General features: G+C 36.7%; 1 protein-coding gene across 1 annotated transcript; it reads left to right on the top strand.

The window, feature by feature from the left end:
* Positions 1–1,950: 1,950 nt before the first annotated feature.
* Positions 1,951–14,742, top strand: LOC129264346 (coiled-coil domain-containing protein 170-like). The gene is made up of 11 exons (XM_054902215.2): positions 1,951–2,342; positions 3,320–3,390; positions 4,398–4,443; positions 4,810–4,935; positions 5,324–5,713; positions 6,230–6,415; positions 6,907–7,224; positions 7,719–7,919; positions 9,005–9,178; positions 10,472–10,714; positions 11,048–14,742. The coding sequence occupies exons 1-11, from the start codon at positions 2,145–2,147 to the stop codon at positions 11,570–11,572; spliced, it is 2,478 nt and encodes an 825-aa protein (XP_054758190.2). The 5' UTR covers positions 1,951–2,144; the 3' UTR covers positions 11,573–14,742.
* The last annotated feature ends 740 nt before the right edge of the window (positions 14,743–15,482 follow it).

Raw genomic sequence — 15,482 nt, 5'->3', positions numbered from 1 at the left:
TTAATAATAATTAATTATTAAATTACTTTTTTTTAATTAATCATTATTTCTTGAAACCATATTGACACAAAAACAAATACGTTGTTTATTTCCTTGAAACTGTAAAGAAATGAAATTCACTGTTGAACGATATATGATTAAAAAGAAGTAAACATTTTCCCCCTTTGTTTTGTCAATCTGACCCAAAACAAATATACAATTTAGAAAAGAGATAGAGAGAAGAAGAAGTTCCACCACCAAGAATACACTTAGATAAGGGGGAAGGGAAATGAAAAGATAGAGTAAATGTGATATTATTTTTTAAACAATCTATCGCAAAATTAGCTTTTCCTATAGAAAGAGGGGGACAAATTTTGTTCACTCGCTCGCTTCAATCGCTTTCTTCTTTTTTTTTACAGAAGTTTTGCTCTATATGCCATACTTGGCCCCTCAAAGTTTCTGGCTCATCATGCCATTGACATAACCCATTTGGATATGACAAAATTGAAGACTGTGTTCAAGTTTACCAAATCTTTTCATTCTTGTTGGCCAAAGAAAATAATACAAGGAAAATCCTAATGGAATAGAAATCAACCTTGTTATCGTGCGTTAGAGTTAGCTATGTTTAAAGTATGAATATTGTTGTCAAAATTGCAGTCAGATGTCAAATTTATTCTTGTCATCAAAGCACTATTATCTTGATCTTGATCATTATTATTTACTGTCATTAACATCATTAGTCATGATTACAACACATTACCAATACATAATGCTATTTTTCATAACTGATGTATTCTTTGTTTGAAAATTCTTGATAATGGTGACAATTACAATTGATGACACTGCTAGTACACATACTACTGCTGCTGCTGATGTTACTGGTGACTGGTAGTATTGACCATTAGTGTCATTAACTATTAAAAAAAAAACTGAAACATTTATAATTACTTATAAAACAAATGAAAGTACATAATACAAAATGCCTTGAAAATGCCTTGAAATTTCAAGGCTCAAAATCCTCAAGGCCAAGGCCAAGGCTTGAATGTTCAAGGCCAAGGCACTACAACACTGATTAGTACTAGGCATTAGACAGGTCCAGATTTGAGGTAAAGTTAATGCGCTAGCCTAAGCGATCGAGCCCTAGCCTAGCACATGTCTTGCCATTAATGGCAGCTAGTTTGAAAAGTGTTTAAGAATTGGATATATATAAGGCATATGTAACTATGTAAGAGTACCGGTAATTTGACGATGCTAATATTCATTCTGAGCAACTGAACGTGAATGCTTACGACCATCACTGGTCGAGGCAGAGTCCACGCGCATGCGTACTCTTAATCCGAAGACGCAAGTAATGAATATTCATATGTTGGTCCAGAACTCGGTGGGAAAAATAATTTCGCCCCCGGGTCCTCCCCCCACCATTCGATCTATTCTCCTCTCTTCTCTCCTTTTCTCTCTTCTCCCTGTCTCTTCTCCATTATCCCATCTCGGGTCCCATCTTTCTCCCTCTCTCGTATTCTCTTTTTATCTTATAAAATCTTATCATAAATCATTTTATCTTATCTAATCATGTTATATTATAATACAATTTAGATCTATGCAAAAAAAAGGCATCATAAATTGTGTTCAATCGTCGCCAAAGCAACTCTAATGAGGTGAAATATATGTCCTCGAGAAAAATGGGAAAATGGTAAAACAGGTGGAGTGCTCCATTATTATTATCATGTTCATGATATACAAAATCTAATCAAATTTTCCAAATGACTCACACAAAACAGTCGAAAACTAAGCGAGATAATTTTGATTATTGGCAATTATATGTGATCTTTATTTTCCCAAATGTATTTTGAACGTTCAATCTCAGTTCATAATATGATATTGTATTACTTGTGACAGCCAGGCTGATTCCCCCATGCACATAATCGATTCGTCCAATTAATTAATTCTGTCATCAACCCGAAAACCAGCGACGAGATACGATCCGATTTACGCTGGAGCGCCGTATAGCAGGTGTTTGTTTGTTGCCTAGCAAAGGTTGTAATGTGTACACGCAATGTGTATGTACAATTTCATTCGCATTCCAGTGATTTTCGCAAAATTGTTGTTGATCTCGCCAATTCATAAGTGAAAATAAAGTTGTATGTACCTCATAATAAATCTTGGAAATGGCATATTACAGTAGAGATCGTATCGAGGATGGTCTCCCAAGATTATCGGGAGGAGGAGGAGGAAGAGCAGCGGATTTGCGACTTTTAGACGATGAAATTCAACGACTTGTCCACAATCGCTCTGCTCCCCCATCTGGGTCGCCTAACGCTTCGGCGTATGCAAGCCCGATGCAGTCGAGAAAACTGGTGCAAGATGTAAGTAGTCACGGAATGGCAGATATGGTGATGAAATAATGTGTAAATGATTAAGAGTAGGCTTTCTACTACGTTATTCTACAATACACCAGTTGGCTTGAACTTGAAGAAGAAATTTGGGATAGAATTTAACTTAAGTTAGCTGAATAATAAAGTCTTTGTTTGAGTTTGACTATATTAGTTAAACTCTTATTAACCGGAATGACCAGACAGGTGAGACAGTGTCCCGGGGGGGGGGGGGGGGGGGGCAGTCAAATATATTGCTGTACACACGCATGACCAGAAAAACATGTTTAAAGGGGTGTTTTTTCAGTTTTGGAAGCGGGCCGTGCGTGCACTCGTTTAACAAAAACACCAATTTCAAAAGGGTATTTCGAAAGACTGGTCAATGGTCAATCGCTAGGTCAAACGTATTTAGGGTATGTTTTTCTTCCAAAGCTTTTTTTTTTTTTAAGACTAGCTAAACGTGTTTAGGGTATGTTTTTTCCCCCAAGCTTTTTCCCCGAGGTCATATTCTGGCGACAACTTAAGGGGCCAAAATGTGTAGCCCGCGAAAACTTGTTTAGGGGGTTATTTTGCACAAAGAGAACTGTTTGGAAATAATTTTGCCACCCGTGTGTACAGCAATACATTTGACTGGCTCTCCCGGGGACAGCGGAGCCAGACATTTGGTCTATTTACATTAGATGGTGGGTTTGAATCAAGAAAGTCAACAAGACATCACTTTATTGCTATGCTATATAAATTATTTTTATGGATTTAAATGAAAAAAAACAACAACCTTAATTTAAACATCAGCCACCCTTCACCAAGGTAATGCAACTGTATAAAATGTATTGACTAAACTTGGTCAAGTAATGAAATTGCCATGGTTTTATAATTTATTTCATAACAATTACATTTGTTTGTTTGCTCCTGCATGCTCTATGTACAGTACATGTATAATTTTAGTCTTCTTCTTTTCTTTTTTTATGCAGCTACATGAACAAGTCAAATTGTACAGAACAGAAGCAGAAAAGAAAGACAAACTCATACAAGACTTATCCAGGTAAGATGGGAAGAATCTTTTAGAATTATCCAAGTGGGTGACCAATTTGGGTCTGAAAATAGATTGAAATCACCCTTTTTATGTTGGATGTAGATATTCAAATCCAGAGTTGATGTTTGATATCAAATATAGGAAAATTCTCAGGAAGGATGGACAATTGGATTTCCGGTAGTTTGGAAAAGTATTTGCGACCTCTGAATGTCAGACATTTTTTTTCTCAGAAAGATGCCTGGTTTTTGTCTCACCTGCATAGCAGAGTGAGACTATAGGCGCCGCTTTTCCGACGGCGGCGACGGCGGCGTCAACACCAAATCTTAACCTGAGGTTAAGTTTTTGAAATGACAGCATAACTTAGAAAGTATATGGACCTAGTTCATGAAACTTGGCCATAAGGTTAATCAAGTATTACTGAACATCCTGTGCAAGTTTCAGGTCACATGATCAAGGTCAAAGGTCATTTAGGGTCAATGAACTTTGGCCAAATTGGGGTATTTGTTGAATTACAGCCATAAATTTGAAAGTGTGTTGGTCTAGTTCATAAAACTTGGACATAATAGTAATCAAGTATCACTGAACATCCTGTGCGAGTTTCAGGTCACATGATCAAGGTCAAAGGTCATGTAAGGTCAAAGAACTTTGGCCACGTTGGGGGTATTTGTTGAATTGCCATCATATCTCTATAAGTGTATTGGTCTAGTTCATAAAACGTGGAAATAAGAGTAACCAAGTATCACTGAACATCTTGTGCGAGTTATAGTAGTTTTCAAAATCAGCACTGCTGCTATATTGAATCGCGTGATGCAGGTGAGACGGCCAGAGGCATTCCACTTGTTTTTTTATGAATTCATAACTGAAGGTGCATCTATTGTTAATAGTTGGATTCAAATTGATGTTCCTTTGATTTAAATGTCAATCATGATCTAATGTAATGAGTGTGGTAGCATGTAGAATATATACATGTATTGGAAATATTAGGCCTAATTCAATTGTCTCATATTGCTTTTCAGAGGGGATATCTTGGCTCACAGGAAACATGTTGCATTTGAAGACAAGGTAAGGATGGTTTATAACTGTATTTGATCATTATCATTGTTTATTTATTATTATCAAACTTCAGGACAAAGTAGAGATAGTGATAGGACAGTGATAAATTATTTAAAGTGATGAAATATAGTGCTCAGCAATCATACAGATTTCTATAAGTATTAGTCTCTGTGTTCTGTGTGTTAAATATACAAGGTACTTAGAACATTCAAATTGAATCTTTCACTAGCAGTCATAAATTGGTAAAGAAGTGAGGTATAAAAAAAAAATCCTGTTTAAGTAATCCAGTGTAACATTTTATATCAGATAATAATCGCAAGAAGATTAACAAGAACAGAAAGCTTGATATATTATTCATTCTTCCCATCCCAACAGTCCAGCCGTATGTACTCTGATGCGGTGCTATCTTCTAAACTCTCACAACTCAAGATGCAAGCGGAATCAGCACCCAAGAGAGACCTGGCTCTTCTGCATCTAAAAAATGAACAACTCGAAACTGAGGTAATGATACCGACTCTCCTACTACATGTAGGAGCTATGCTTACAATCTTTTACAAACACTAATTGTTCCATGGGTAAGGAGTTAACAATCTGTCAAAAATAAATATATTTTATGGAAACAGACCATATGTGTTTCACTGTTAAATAATTTGTTAAAAAATTATTACCGACATGAAATCAAATTGTGTTATTTGTGTTTTTATGATATATGCGTAATGTATTTGCAAGTTATTGGTAAACATAGAAAGTTATACACCAAACAGAATATCAAAATAAAAAATGCAGTGTGTCAGTGCGACTTTGTTTATTGAGACAATATTGTCATGAGCTTGGAATTATCAAGGTAATTCTTGATTGAATTTTCTTTGTTTTTCCTTTTTATTTGTAGCTTGCTGAAGCCCAGGCCAAAGTTGCTGCTCGTGAACTCCAGCTGAAAGAAGTCAACTCCCAGCTGGAGCACCAGCAATCCGATGCGGCCCAGCACCTCACCATCATCCAGTCCCTGCGAGATCGCATCGGGGAGCTCAACAACCAGAGCGGGGTGCTGGAGGGCGCGCACGCCCGGGGCGAGTACACCATCGAGGCGCTCCAGAAGGAGTCCGGTGTCCAGGCGGAGAGGATCCTGGAGCTGGAGTCCAGGATCCGAGACCTGACCACGGAGAGGGAGGACTCGGAGCAGAAGGCCCAGACGCTGCAGAGGAAGTTTGATGAGGTGTTCCTGCAGCTTCGAGGAGCCATGAAGCTGGAGAGTTCTTCTCCTGAGAGGATGCTAGATAAGGTTAGTCAAGAATGAGATCTACAGGAACCTCTTTACATTGAAATAGCCTAAGTGTTTAGAGACGGAAAGCCAAAAACCAAAATTAGTAATAAAGGTAGATGAGAAAATGATGGCATATTGAATTCACAAGCTATGATTAGCCCTCTAAAGGTAACAGGAGGAAATTATGCTTTCTAGACAAATGTAGACAGCCAAACATAACTTTTTTCTAGACTGCTCATTTGCTTTATGTTCATTGATTCTATCGTTTCTAGCATTACTAGTTAAGTCCACTATGACACTCGTCCAAACATTGCTGGTTTTTCTAATTTTGTTTTTGCAACTTGGAATACTACATTTTTTAGATATATGACACTATTAATATTTCCATTTTCTATTATTTTTTCCATTGTTGTATGTCTATCATTCTCATTTGTCCTAAATTCTTTTACTTGATAAAAAAAAATTAAAAAGCCCTTTTTAGAATCAAGCCATTGGTAATCTAAATTTATTTAGTAATCATTTTATTTTTGATAGGTGAATGACCTTGCCCAGGAGAATATCATGCTTCGAGGGAGGTTGTCCTCTCTCACTGAAGCCCACAACAGCAGCGAGCTGGAGTCCAAGGCAAGCCGAGAAACCATCCAGAGACTGGTGGGAGAGATCGAAAGAGAACAGAAGACCTACGTCGAGAAGGCTACCTCAGTGGAGAAACTGAAAATGGTGAGTATCTTTTGAAGCTGCCTAAGGATGTAGGTTATTGCTTGGTCCGAATTTGAGGTAGCTGACATTATGGGCAGTCACATAATGTAGTTCATACTGTCTTTTACACAGCTCATCATCATTGGCATTTTGATTGAAATACCTATCTACATGATGTAGAATTGATTGAGTTGTATTGTGTAATTCACAATAATAACTGTATGCATACACAGCTATGTCTGCATAAGCTGACCTCCAAGTTGAATAATGGTCAAAGTTCAAGCAATTTCTAATACCAAATGCAAAATCATGTGATTTACCTCTTCTGTAAATTCAAATAGATTTCTTTCATTCAAATTAGGCAAGTTTGATACTGTTATAACTATATATCTCCATTAAACATTTGTTTGGGAGTTGTGAAACACAAAGTCTATTTAGAAACTTGTAACAGCAAAGAATCAGTCCTAGCATGCTGAAAATTTATTGGCATTTCTGTCTCCATTGTATTCCAGGAACGTGACATTGCTTTCCGAGATCGCAGCCACCTCGAGGCAGAGAACCGTTCTCTCCGTGAGCGTCTTGATGCCAGCCAGGGCATGTGGGCCAATCGCCAGAAGGAGCTGGAAGAGAGAGAGGTGAGGGTAGCGAACCTCGGCAAGGAGTTCAAGACCATCGAGTTTGATTCTCAGGTAGCTAAGACAGAGCTGAAGTCTTTCAAGGAGTCCCTTGCTCTTCTGCTTTCCGAAGGTACCTCCAACTGCCAGCCACATGATGATGTCATCAAGGAGAGAATCAAAGCTCTACAGGTTGCTTCCAGGGAAAACAATGTGGTAAGTAATGGTCATAAATTGAAGATTTAATGCTGTGCTCTAATACTAGATGATGACAAATGATAAATATGGCCGTTCTTGCTTGCTATATTTCTAAGTTTATTTGTCATATTATTCTCTTTGTGTGTTTCATTCTTTAAGATATCAAATTATTTGTGTCTTTTCCTTGTTGCAATCTCACATGGACCTGAGGCAGGCTGTATCCATCAGATTGTCAACAACAGTCAAAATGTACGATTGTGTTGTTTTCTGTGCAGATTTTAGTGTGTTGGTTCTCAATAGTCCCTTGCCTCATTAATGCACCAACATTTACAGTGAAGCTTTAATCTTTATGCATGTAGATGAAAATTCTTTTTTAAACATGAATAAATAGCAAGCTATTGCAATTCTTCATTTTTGTTGGATGAATATTTCAAATAATATATATTTTTAATTTATGCAAGAGTTCACTTTCAAATGTTGATTTTTTTGGGGGTTGTCTTTTCAACCACCAGCATGTGGATGCAATGGAAAGCAAGGTGAGACAGCTCTCCGATCAGCTTGAAAGTCAAGCCAACCTTCACCAGGCAGCCATCCGACGCGCCAGGGAGGCGGAGGGCTACTATGAGGACCACAAGGATAGGATCCGGACTCTGGAAGGCGGTCTGGCCTCGAGCGATGCTCTTAGAGACAGCCTCAGAGGGGAGAGGCAGAAAGTAAGTTTATTTTAAAGAAACACAAAGATGCTTTTTACAACCATCAGTTCAACCTGTGATTTATGCAGATTTTGACTTTTACATTTACTTTCAAATCTACTTGTAACATTTCTATGGTGATAATTTTCTTTTTTTAACCACTTGCACATAGTCTTAATGGGTTAATTCAAAGGTTTGAGGGGGCATAACTCTCTGCCCACGAGAAATAATTTGGCCAGAATTAAAAAAGGCAGTTCTTAAAACCATTGGTTGAACCCATGGTGTATGAAGATTTCCTGTATAAATTACGCTTATTTACTGCGCATAATAAAAAATGTCCAATGCTGATGGGCGCTTTTGTCACAGTGTGCCAAATTGACACCTGTTGCCAAGGTTATCCATGCTATTTTATTCACGTGGCTACTGTTTTGAATTGATGAGTCCACTCTTTAAACAGTGGACTCATGAGTAAAATAGCGTGGATAACCATGGCAAAAGGCGTCAATTTGCGTCACTGAGACAAAGCGCGCATCAGCATTGGACATTTTTTATTATACGCAGTAAATACGCGTAATTTATACAGGAAATCTGCATATACCATGGGTTCAACTGATGGTTTTAAAAACCACCTTTTTTAATTCTGGCCAAATTATCTCATGTGGCCAGAGAGAGTTATGCCCCCTCAAACCTTTGAATGAACACATGAAGACTATCTACAAGTGGTTAAAAAGAAAATTATCACCATAGAAATTTTACAAGTAGATTTAAGAAGAAAGTTAGTGAGGTTATCTTATTTTCATGCAGATTAAGGGATATATTCTACCTGTCTGTGACCCCAGAAATTTGCAGTGACATGAGAATCCCTTTAACTAGTGGGTTGGCATGCGGATTTTGTTTAAAGAAAAGACACGGCTCAATAAACCAACACACAACCACCCTTCTTTTTTTTAATGATTTCATTGAAATTATTTTGTAAATAATCTTGGAATTCTCTGTGTTTGAATTATTCTTTGATAAGAAAACAATTCCTAGCTTTGTAAACCATATCTCAATTAGATTCATTACGATAACAAATTATAATGCTATATTCTGTTTTTATCCTTCAGTACATGGCATTCCTGGAGAAGCTCGCCAATGTCATGAACATGGATGGTGTCTGTAAGGATGTAGGCTTCGACATGAATGGAGAGGCTCTCCTCGCTCGGGCTGAGCAACTGGCATCTAGAGAGGGCGGTGTCCTTGCTGACAAGAATACGCACGTTTATGCACTCCAACGAAAGGTAAGGGCTTGAACACGAGACCAAACAAGGTTTTTCTTGCCTTGTTACTTACAACTGTTTAACAATGATAAAAATTCATCTTTTATGTAGCAGGAGGGGGGTGATGGTATGTATGCAGTAGTAGGGATCATGTTGATTAATCATGTGTGCTCATATGTTAAAGGGATGGTCCGGGCTGAAATTATTTTTAGCTTAATAAGTAGAGTAGAATTCACTGAGCAAAATGTAGAAAATTTCATCGAAATCGGATAACAAATAACAAAGTTATTGAATTTTAAAGTTTAGCAATATTTTGTGAAAACAGTCGTCATGAATATTCATTAGGTGGGTTGATGATGTCACATCTCCACTTGTTCTTTTGTATTTTATTATATAAAATTAGGTTTATTTAAATTTTTTCCTCCAAGAACTAGAAAATTGGATTGACAACTGATTTAGTGCATTAGATATTTAATGCTGCAACTTATTTCATTATAAGGGAAACATATTATTCACACAAGTATGAAATAATGAAAAAATTATGATTTTATGTTAAAACATAAGAAAACAGGTAGTGGAGATGTTACATCATCAGCCCACCTAATGAATATTCATGACGACTGTTTTTGCAAAATAGTGCTAAACTTTAAACTTCAATAATTTTATTACTTGTTATCCGATTTTGATGAAATTTTCGGCATTTTGCTCAGTGAATTCTACTCTATGTATTAAGATATAAATATTTTCAGCCCGGACTATCCCTTTAAGGAATGTAACAGGAATAGTTTACTGCTAAGATCACCTTCCAGCAGTATTCAGTGCTTGATTATAGTGAATAATTCAGTTTCATCTAATGTTAAAGTCAAAGCTAGTTAAACTGATTTTATTCAATTATTCTTTGACTAGAAAAGGTGTAAGTCCTTGATATGCCAGTATCTGTAACCTTTAACATCATGATATGATTGCTACATTTGATAATTAGATTAAAATGAAAATGAAAAATTCATTCTATTGTTCGAAATAGCAATCTGAGAATAGAAATATTCAGAAAATTCATTTTTCCTAAATGATCGTGGGCCCGGCAGCCACTGTACAGTGCCAGATCGACGAGGCTCTATCCCTTAAATGTTGAACGCCAATCAGGGTAGCAGCAACTCCCATCTTTATCTGTCTTTCTTTCGGTCTGATGCGGCCGGGGTTTGAACCACCGACCTTCCGGTTGTGAGATTGACGCTCTACCGACTGAGCCAACACACCGGTTAACATTTACATTAGAGGTAACCTTTTTCTCATCTCTGTCCTTGCCTTCATCAGGTCAAGACCCTGAAGCAGCAACTGGAGAGCAAAGACCTCCACCTGGATCTGATGAGGAAGAAGGTAGCCAACCTGGAGGAAGGGGTGATGGGACGCTCCAATCTCCAGAAGGACAAGGACGAGATGGAATGGAGCTATAAGAAGCTCGGCAAGGAGAACGACAGGCTCCGCGCCGAGCTCGCTCGGGCCAAGAAGATGGTGGTGGAACTCAAGGCAGAGATGATGGATGTCAGCAACATTAAGGTGAGTTTGAGTTTGGGTGAGATAAGTTTGTTCTCAAATCTCAATTGAAAAAAAAAAAATCTAATGTATTTTTTTTTTTCTTCTGTTGATCAGTATTATGAACTGTAGTTCATTAAAATCTATACTTTGACTTTATGGGTTGTCAAATGCGAAATACATCTCCATCAGTAAATGTTAAATTTGATTCTGATAGCAAATTGGGATTTCCTGCCCCAAGGTGATTTGGTAGCAGATTACAGAGAAAAAAAGGACAAACAGTAGGACAGTCAGACACAAACCCAAAAATGTCCACATCATAATAGTATTTTGCATTTTTCTCTTCTCATCTTCTAGCTCTCTTCAATGCATCAGCATGCCACAATAGAAGATCTGCAGAAGGTTGTAGAGAAGCTGGAGAAGATCAAGGAGAAACAGGCCCGCAAGCTGGCTGGGATGAAGCAGGAATTGGACTTCACGGAGCACGAGGCCAACGAGACCAAAGCCCGCTCTGAGCAATCAATGGGTTCCATGTCGGAGGAGCTCCACACCTCCAAGGTGCTGCTGGCTGATCTCCAACGGCGAGAGCAGCAGCTGACCGACTTCCGACAGGTCATCGGCAGGATGCTGGGCATGGACGTGGGCGTCCTGGCCGTACCCGACTACGAGATCATCGCCAGGCTGGAGAAGGTCATCCAGGCCCACCATTCGCACGCCATCACCAGCCTCGGGGTGGAGAATACCCTGACAGAGATGGAGAGGGGGTTCAAACAGGGTTACCAAGAGGCATCAGCTCTCCTAGGCAACACCAGGATGAACAGGTCAGGGACGCGGTCTCTGTCACCAACCAGGAAGAAGGTTGTCCGTACAGAAGTCTACTAAAATATTAATTACCTCATTAGTAAAAGAAAACCTTGATTGTAAAATTTATAAATGCTCCTGGACATTGAGAAAATATTTGATATTTTTCTTCCTTTTCTGGGAAATAAGTGAATCATCAATGGGTTCTCCTTTGTAGTTGTGAACAAAAAATATGAGGTGCCCAAACTTGAACAAATCTATCTTTAAGAATATAAATGTTTTCATAAGTTATGCTTTGTGTCACAACCCAAATGCAAGAATAACTTTATTTATCATTGTACTGTCGTTAAAACAGTAAATATAATCCAGTGGATTGAGGATGGGATATGGGGGGGGGGCAGGACTGGGGCTCTAAAAGTGAAATTACTTTTGAGACATTTTGATATAGTTTTCTAAAAGGTAGATTGTTTATGGCTGAATGTTAGTTGTTTGTATACAGTGAACTTTGTAGTTATATTGTACAAAGTGTACAGATTGTATATGTTGTGTTCAATTTAATTAATTCAGTATAACATCATGCAAGAGTTAACTAAAATGATCGTGAAAACATTTTCTTTGTACAAAGCTTAATATTGATAATTAATAATGATGGACTAGGGTAGATATTTATACTGAAATGCTTATTTATGATAGAGAATTAACCTGTACCAGTCCATATTTTGATTAGTATGGTTAGGACATTTAACTTTTTATGTCATGACAATCATGTTCAAATTTCATATGTAAGTCTTCTCAGTATCTTGAGAGTTTGCAAAGTACAAAGGATAGCTATTAAATAAGGTATGGTGGAAGTAATGTTTTTTCATTGTCTTCACTTGCATGTATTGAGAGAGGTGGGGGGAGGGGGTTCCAGCAATATAAAATAATATGCTTTGATTACAGTTGTCAAATTGGGATACCTTTAATTTTTGTGTATGGGTATTGCTTTGAAATACATATTTGATTTGTGCCAAATATTTTATATTTTGTTTTTTTTTAAGCTAATTTTTGTAAGAAATTTCCATTATTTTGACAGGCAGTCAGGTAAATGTCTTTCTCTCTTAATTACGTTAAAAAAATCTATCATTTTTTGTAACCTGGTTGTTAGGTTATGAAAACATATGATTCAAGGAGAGGATGCATTAGTATTTAATGTAACTTTAAAAAGCACTTTGACATACTGATTGGTGATGCGTCAAAAGGGGAAGGAATTCGAAAAATTATCATATTTATATGGGTTGGGATGGGTTATATTGTGTACAACATATATGTTAAGGATAAATGTTATTTTCGGTTTCAATTTTATGCTTGTTTCTTTTCAATTGTGATATGTTTGTGTTATTACCAAAGAATCATGATGCACGCATGTTCCTTGTTTGTGAAACAGACTAGGATATGTACAGTAGCATGATGACTATAGTCCTATGATAACAGTACTTTGTGAAGTAGTTGTTTCATATTATCCCCCTCCCCTTTGGCTTTCCATACACTGATCATCATGTAGTAAGTACATCATTTCTTATGCGACAGTCATACCAACGAACCGACTTCAAACCAACTGTTGGTATGCTTAAACAAGTGTAACAGCTCTCTTCAATTGATTTCGTTGGTGTGACTAGGATTACTGTAGAGGCATGGTTTGATAAGTCCCAGTGACTGAATATTGTCGTTTGACAAGATGTGGCTCTACTTCCGCCACTCTCCACCCAGGTGTAGATGGGGTTCCATGAAATGCTGTTAGTTCCATATTTGAGAGCCAGGCTAAGTTGGTATTTATTAATAGATCACCTCAAGCAATTTGTCTAGTGGATAAATGCACAATATAACTCATCATCATCATAACACTTATATTAGACGGGTCAATTGAAATGAAGTTCTAATTCATGTTTTTGGCTGTGCATGATTTGTTGTATGACCATAACCGCTTACAACAAAATTTCTGCACAAAATATACCCTTAGGTCAGGCTTGGGTGCGAAAGAAGTGAATTACCATCGTAGTGACATGTATCAATCAATATCTTCATCTTATTTTTTCAACTTTCCTTTTCTGCACCACCTTGCAGCTACATATACCATGTGAGCCGCCTTGCTACTTCCTGTGTTTTCCTAGATGTACATTACATTCTTTGACCCAAGATCGTCATAGCGATCATACCATATTTCAGGAAGTTTACTATTTCCGTCATTTTCTATAGCTATAGTATTCAGCCAATATCATCATACCATATTTCAGGAAGTGTAGTATTTCTGTCTTTTCCTCTTAATATCTACCGAAATTCATTATACCATATTTTAGGGAGAGCATTACTTTCTAAATATGTTTTTTCAGACACCTTGAGATAATGTTACTTATTGTAAAAACATTTTATTGATTGTATTTGCTGATTACCTGTGGATGAATTAACATGGACCTGTTTCACAGAACTTGATGTCAATGGCACAGTACAGGTTAAGTACAGTGTCATTTGATTGGTGAAAAGGTTTAGTGAAACCTGGGTCCAGATATATTTACCATAGTGATTATGATTAAGTATTTAATATTAATAATTCTCAGGGAAAATGCTGCTGTAATCGATTCAGACTAATGATTTTTCCTCTTGGTTTGTGTCTTTTCTTATCTTATGTATTTTACTTTGTAATCCTCTGTTAGTTGATACCACAATGACAAGATGGCACCCCAATTAGAAGTTAAAAAAACAAAAAATTATTGAAATTATTCAGATTTTGTACAGACATTGCATATATATATCCTTGAAAATTATGCTATGTACATGATATTTTTGTTCTCTTATGAAATATTATTTGTTATAATGTGCATTTTAAAAATGTTTTCATTGGTCTTTGGCAACTGTATAAGTAAGTGAATATGTTTGATTTGTGTTTCTTTTCAGTCAAGTAGCTTGTAAATTAATTTGAGTTGATACCCCACTCCTATGCTATTCTTATTGATCCAAATTGTTTGTATTAGTATGTGCTTATTTAACCCCTTGTGCTGTATATATTGTTTGTAAATTTTAAGTAGAAAACTGCATTTTTAAAATGATTTTGATGTATTTAAGATATACACTAACATTCGTGCAATGAAATATTTTCCTGAATTCATTCATGTTTATATCTGTGTATTCATGTAGGACATAGTGATGTACGCGTACATGTATGCAAAATTGTATAGTGCTCTATGCATAGATTAAAGAGAAATATAAAAAAAGAATGGTATAAGAATTTGTATGTGTTTATTGCTGGTCATGAGTTCGAGACTTGCTTTAAAAATTGAAAATGTGAAAGGGCGTTCTAGCGAGTGGTTCAAAGGGCAACTATTTCTAAAGATTTCATTTTATATATCACTCAAAAAAAAGATCAGATCTATTCCCATACCACAGTCAATTTGCATGTGGGTGGGGGGGGGGGGGGAAGGGAGTGTGCTTGCATGTGTGAGTGTGTGTGTGTGTGTGGAAGGTATCTCTTAGTAATAATATTGAACACAAGTAAAATTGTTTCTTCAGCTACATGTAAAGGTATCGAATTCAGAAAGAATATTTTGGAACTTGACATAAAAATGCTATTAAAGATATGAAATTGTAAATTTTTCGATGTGCTACACGTGCAAAATTCTGTATTATAATTCATAAATTAAAAAATTTGAACATTATCTTTACCCCCTATCGCCATCCGAAACATGTATCGACACTTCTAGCTCTAAACTATTTGTTTTAAAGGACAAGTCCACCGCAACAAAAAGTTAATTTGAATAAAAAGAGAAAAATCCAACAAGCATATAACACTGAAAATTTCATCAAAATCGGATGTAAAATAAGAAAGTTATGACATTTCAAAGTTCGCATAATTTCACAAAACAATTCTGCACATCCTGGTCAGTATGCAAATGAGGAGACTGATGACGTCATCCACTCACTATTTCTTTTGTATTTTATTATATGGAATATGAAATAT

Source organism: Lytechinus pictus, chromosome 7, assembly GCF_037042905.1.
Source record: "Lytechinus pictus isolate F3 Inbred chromosome 7, Lp3.0, whole genome shotgun sequence".
In the NCBI taxonomy this organism is placed as follows: Eukaryota; Metazoa; Echinodermata; class Echinoidea; order Temnopleuroida; family Toxopneustidae; genus Lytechinus; species Lytechinus pictus.
Note: the sequence above shows the minus strand (reverse complement) of the source record. Positions and strands in the feature narration are given on the sequence as shown.